This window comes from Cervus canadensis, chromosome 1 (genome assembly GCF_019320065.1).
Source record: "Cervus canadensis isolate Bull #8, Minnesota chromosome 1, ASM1932006v1, whole genome shotgun sequence".
Classification (NCBI taxonomy): Eukaryota; Metazoa; Chordata; class Mammalia; order Artiodactyla; family Cervidae; genus Cervus; species Cervus canadensis.
This window is the reverse complement of record NC_057386.1, coordinates 122,482,169-122,488,168: the sequence shown is the minus strand read 5'-3', so window position 1 is coordinate 122,488,168 and position 6,000 is coordinate 122,482,169. Positions and strand designations below refer to the sequence as shown.

At 46.3% G+C, this 6,000-nt stretch overlaps 1 protein-coding gene across 2 annotated transcripts in view; it reads right to left on the bottom strand.

Annotated features, from left to right (window-relative positions):
• Nucleotides 1-243: 243 nt before the first annotated feature.
• CCDC60 (coiled-coil domain containing 60) overlaps nucleotides 244-6,000 on the bottom strand; it is a 174,504-nt gene continuing 168,747 nt past the window's right edge. For both annotated transcript variants that reach the window (XM_043440303.1, XM_043440312.1), the window contains 3 exons: nucleotides 4,930-5,061; nucleotides 2,666-2,855; nucleotides 244-633 (listed from right to left, as the gene is read on the bottom strand). In XM_043440303.1, the coding sequence (XP_043296238.1) occupies nucleotides 532-633; nucleotides 2,666-2,855; nucleotides 4,930-5,061 (424 nt within the window). In that variant the 3' untranslated portion in view covers nucleotides 244-531. The remainder of the gene's footprint in view (nucleotides 634-2,665; nucleotides 2,856-4,929; nucleotides 5,062-6,000) is intronic.

Genomic DNA, 6,000 nt, shown 5'->3' with positions numbered 1-6,000 from the left:
ACCCACCCACTCATCTCTATCTAGGACAGTATACATAAAGTGGAGAACTGCACTCTTGCTCTAATGGTATGAAATGGGCGTAACATCAGCACCCACTTAACTGTAGTTGTGAGATTATTCGGCAAGAACATCACCCAGCACTGGGCCTGCTGCATATCAGTAAGTGATAACTGTATGTTACTATCAGGATTTCAACACCACGCCTAGATCCCACAGCTCCAACTTTTCCCCAGCCGGAGAGCAAACATTCAACTCAATTTTATTATCCAGAATTTGAGGAGAAGGCTTAGAGGGAAGGATCCTGGAGAGGGAGTAGGTAGGGTCAGGCTGGACCAGTGAGCACCAGTGGCTAGGAGCCTGAGGCTGGTGTGTGAGGGAGGAGGAGGCTTCCACCTGGGAGCAGCTCCCCCTAGAATGTTTTCAGAATCTGGTCTCCAGATGACCCTACCAGATCACAATGAGTCTCCATGAGAGCAGGCACACGGTGTAGACAGCCGTCCTCCACTGGGGTCACTGGTTGACCCAGGTCCACTATGTCTGGGCACTCTGGGACCGGATGGGGATGTTGATTCGGTTCTGCAGCCAGCTGATGTAATCCTCTTGAGGCATATGGATGATGTGTTCTCGCACAAACTAAGGGGGCAGACATACGACAGCCTCAGATTTGGTCTGAAAGCTAGACTCAGTGCCCCTCCCCTCCCCAAGAAGATCCCAGAAGATTCGTGATTGAGGCTGGTGGCCCCAGGATACTGCCAACCCCTCAGGCATTCATAATCAAGAAAAGAGCCTCTTTCCAGTTTCCTAGTTCAGCAGGCTAATTTTAAGCCCCTTTTTGTCACTACTGACCCAAAGAAATCTGGGGAGAGCAGAAAAACCCAGCTGTCTGCATCTTTTTCTCTTTTCTGCTGCTGAATATCTTTTTAAAAAGTCATTTGTCCATAAACATTTTTGGGTTCACAGACTCCCTTGAGAATTGAGAACAGCCACTTGAGGCTTTTCTCCAGGAAAGGCTTGCTTCCAGGAAAGGGTTAAGACACAAAGCACAGAGTTTCACATGAATTTCAGGTTAAGAGACCCCCCACATCCAAGTTAACAGAAGTTCTGTGATGTTCTACTGGGAGAAGAGCATGCTAACTTTTATGAGGTAGGGCTAATAAAACTCGGCCCAGAGAAAGGGGAGCATCCATATCCATATTCCCCTCCTTTCACCCACTCAGAAACAGCCTTTCCATAAGCTGTCACTGAGTCGTGTCCAACTGTTTGCAACCGACTGCAGCTCAGGCTTTCCTGTCCTTCACCACCTCCTGGAGTTTGCTCAAACTCATGTCCATTGAGTCGGTGATGCCATCCAACAGTCTTGTCCTCTGTTGTCGCCTTCTCCTGCCTTCAATCTTTCTCTAAGTGGCAGGTGGAATGCACACCCGACAACTGGAAAGATGCCCTAGAGACTTAGTTTCAGGCTAGCCTGCCAGATTCTCCCAGGAAAGAGCTTCATGAGATGTGGGAAGTGGAGTCTGGACATTTGAGCTTGTGCACAGGGTATTTCTCCCTCCCCCCACTCCTGACTGTGCGCCCACATACACAAGCCAGGTCAGCCTGTGGAAAGGCCAGACCATCATGAAAGCACTGAGAGGCCCAAAAAAGCCACCATTTGAATCACTTCTTTGTCTTGGGACACTGAAAACCTTCAGACACTGAAAACACTTCTTTGTCTTGAGACACCGAAAATGTACATTAAAATGTACATTTGCCATCACATGAAATTAAGGAAGTGACTTCACAGACATCTGTTAATACCTAAGTAGGGGGGCCCTTCCTCCTCCCCCCATCTTCTGACAACGTTTGATGCCCTAAGGGAATAGGGCACCAGGAATTTCTGGGGGTGGGGTGGGGAAGGTAGGCTGCTACTACAGACCCTTGTGAGGCTCCTCGGCACCCTTCAGCTAAAGACCTAAATCCTTAACTCGATGTTTGGAGACCTGCACATGCTGACCTTTCTGGTCCCCTGGGAACCATGCACCTTCCTGCTCTCTTCCTTCCAGAGCCACTGACTGCCGCTGAATCCCTCTAGCAGCTCAAGTTGTGTCCTGCTCCGGGGCCTGGGCACCTGCTTATTCCCCTTCTCTTCAGCTTGCTGCCTTTTCATTGTTCAGATCTCAGCTTAAAAGTCATCCTCCTCAGGGGGCTCTCGTTAAGAGAAGCCTCTTCTACATTTACCTTAAATCAGGGCTCCTCAAACTTTATTGTGTGTACCAGTCACCCGGCATCTCACTGAAACACAGATGCTGAGCTGGTCAGATACAGTTCAGAGCCTGGGATGCCGCGTTTCTAACAAGCACCCATGTGAGGTCCACAGGGCACGATTTTAGTTGCAAGATTTAGAGTGCTGCTCACTATGACTGTCAGTTATTGCACTCACATGTCCATTCATTTATATTTCTCCAAAGATTCCAAATTTCCCAGGGGCATCATTTACACAGAATATAATGTCCCCTGGAGTTGAACAACCAAGGTCACAGGACAATGCCTTTTCTATTGGATGATGAGTTCCATGAAGGCCTTTATGCCTTTTAAAAAACTTTAAAAACTTCAACAGTGCCTGGATGTTGACAGGCCAGAATGAGTGTGTCTGGGGTGTTATGAAGGGAAAGGAAGTGCTCGTCACCTCGATGGCCACTGCGATGTCTGGGGAGCACAGTTCCCAGGGTCTCAGCTCCTGAAGCACCTTTAGGAGGACATGCGGTCGGATCCTCAGGTCCAGGTTTTCCCCAAATTTCTGCAGTTTTGCCAGGATCTTCCTCGCAGGGCGGAAATTCTTCAGATCCTCGGGAAGTTTGGACAGCAGGTCAAAGTACCTTCAATTCCAAGAGGAGAGGATCAGTTAGGAAACTGCTGGCAGATGGTCTGGGCACCCAAAGGACCTCATCTCCACTCTCTCTCTCTCTCTCCACTACTCCTGGGATGTCTCCAGGATAGTAACAATTTTTATCTGGGGGACTTTCTTCCCTCCTCAATGTAAAGTGTCCACAGATCAGGCAAGTCTTTGTTTTTAGGGATAGTAAAAACCGGAGTCACAATTTGCACAGTGGCTCAGTGGTAAAGAATCCACCTGCAATGCAGGAGACACAGATTTGATCCCTGGGTTGGGAAGATCCCCTGGAGAAGGGAATGCAACCCACTCAAGTATTCTTGCCTGGGAAATCCCACGGACAGAGGAGCCCAGTGGGTTACAGTCCATGGGGTTGCAAAGAGTCAGATATGTCTTAGAAAATAAACAACAACAACGAAAATTAAGGCATGCTTTAAACATAGGCATTGATGATTCTTCTGCCAAGCAGCCAATGTGAAAAGTTATAAGGAAGGAAAAATACCAGTATTCTGAAGCTACTCTTCGAGAGTTAATCGAGCCAAGGAGGACATGGACAGACTTGTGGGATACCTTCTAGGATGCAAGAGGTTCTCACACACCAGCTGCTGAGGACGTGTGTCTCTGTGTGTGTGTATTTTCCATGCTCCTGAAAATGAACAATCAGGGGCCATGATTTTGGTGTTTCAGTGGGTTTTAAGAACCTACTTTGGGCTGATTCATGTCAATGTATGACAAAACCCACTGCAATGTTGTGAAATGGTTGGCCTCCAACTAATAAAAATAAATGAAAAAAAAAAAAAAAAAGAACCTACTTTGGCCACCAGATGCAAAGAGCCTTCTCACTGGAAAAGACCCTGATGCTGGGAAAGATTGAAGGCAAGAGGAGAAGGGAGGGACAGAGGATGAGATGGTTGGATGGCATCATGGACTCAATGGACATGAGTTTGAGCAAACTCTGGGAGATGGTGAAGGACAGGGAAGCTTGGCATGCTACAGTCCATGGGGTTGCAAAGAGTTGGACATGACTGAGTGACTGAATAAAAAAAATTAATATTATGACAGCGTGTGAAGGTAGTTTGGGAATGCATCCTTGAGACAGTGGCAAAAAGGTAGGTTCTAACCTGGGGGTTCAGGTGTGGGTGAAGGTAGGGGTGTTATCTCATGGAAAATGGGTTTTTTCCCTGATTGTAGAAAAAGTTGAGAAAAACCTGATCATCCATCATACATTTTGGCTGCTCATACTGCTTTATATTTGTGATGTATGTTTATATATTTATTCTGATCTCTTTGTAAGCTCCCACTCTGCATTATTAAAATTGTTTAACGGATTCTCGGTACATTTTTAGGCTTTCCTATCTTACTCTAAGATCTTGATTTACTCACCCTGACAGGATGGAGGTTTGGGAAATCAGACTCCAATTTTATATTGCAGATAAGCGTAGAGACAGGTCAGACAGGGGTTTAAATCCTAAAGTTTCCTGATTTGTAAAGTGGGGGGTAATATGTACCCTTTAGGATTTTTGTGTGGAATAAAATAGATAATTCATGAAAAGTGCTTAGGAGTAGAGTGTCTGCCACCCAGTAATCACTCAATTTGCAATATTTTGTGCTGTATTTATTATCACCCCTGTGTTGGGGGCACAGTGTTCTTGAGGTATGCCTGTCTGGCTTTGTATCATTAAGAGTTAAATTATTTGGGGACTATAGTTCTTCCCCCACAGACCCCAGGATCTGTAGGTATTTTCAGATTGGTTTGCCTCTCCTGCTTCTCTTATAGGGGTTGGCAAGTGAGTCTATATTTGCAAGCTGAAGCAAACAGAAGGTAAATATAGAGAGTGCAGCTAGGTAGATTATCTGTGGCTCAGGAACAGAGGGATTTCTTGCCTGATTATACTCTGGATATAGCCTGTTTTGGGAGCAGGGCCCTCCTGGTGGCCGAGGACAGTTTTGGAGTGATGCCTCTCTGTCTTGAGGATAATGGGATTGAATGTAACTTTGTAACACCAGTACCCCCTTCACCCCTTCCAGGCACTGCCTCATCAGGCTCTCAGGATCTTTACCAGTGGTCTGCAATTTCTTCCGCATCGCCTTTTACCACGGAGACTTGGTGTCTCATTTTGGTTATGTCCTTTTGGAAATTTGAGACAAGGTTGAAAGAGTGGAACTTCTGGATACCTCTTTCTTCTTGGCGCCTGCATCACAGATGGTATGAGAAAGAGGAAGATGAATCAGATATTCTTTTTCTTTCACCTTCCTAGCTGCCCTCAGAGATCTGAGTTAAACACCTTTTCCTTCTTGAGGTCCTTCTTAACCCTCTCAACTACCCTGTAAGATACCAGCGGGCTTTGGGCATGAGGCCACAGCTCTCTCCAAGGTCCTGAAATGCTCATGTCTTACTAAACCCAGTCACTTTTTAATCAGCCCTCGTTCTCCCCCTACTTTTGACTGTATTTCCACAGTTTTCTCATCGGTAAGATGGAGGATAATAATTATTCCTAGATCCCAGTGGTGAGGAGTAAATGATAATGTGTGTATAGTGCTGAGTTTAGTGCTGACTCACAGCAGGTGTTTAACTCGTTGGTTCCTCTCCTCCTCATGCCCTTCATCATCTCGTGCATGTATCTTCTCTCTCCAAAGAGACTATATTACAAATATAACCATGTCCTCAATCATTCATGCATTTCTATGGCTTTCCATTTACTCAGAATAAAGTCCTTTGAGTGACTTACCCCTAAGGCTCTGGATTATTCCACCCCTATGGCAACTTCCAGCCTTATCTCTACCCTTCCACCCCTTTTCTCCCAGCATTTTAGGGTTTGGTTCATGAGCTGGGTCAGGAAGATCCCCTGCAGAAGGAAATGGCACTCCACTCCAATATTCTTGCCTGGAGAATTCCACAGGCAGAGGAAGCTGGTGGGCTACAGTCCAAGGGGCCGCAAAGAATCAAACATGACTAAGCAACTGAGCTCGAGTGAACAAAGTCTCTGAGATAAATCCCAACTTGTCAGGGCTCAGCCTTAACGTCACCTTGTGAGAGAGGTCTTGCTGGATTACCCAGCCTGCATTAGGTCCTCATGGTTTCCCTCCTTCTCCTAGAACCCTTTTCCCTTACTGTGGAGCAATGACTATAA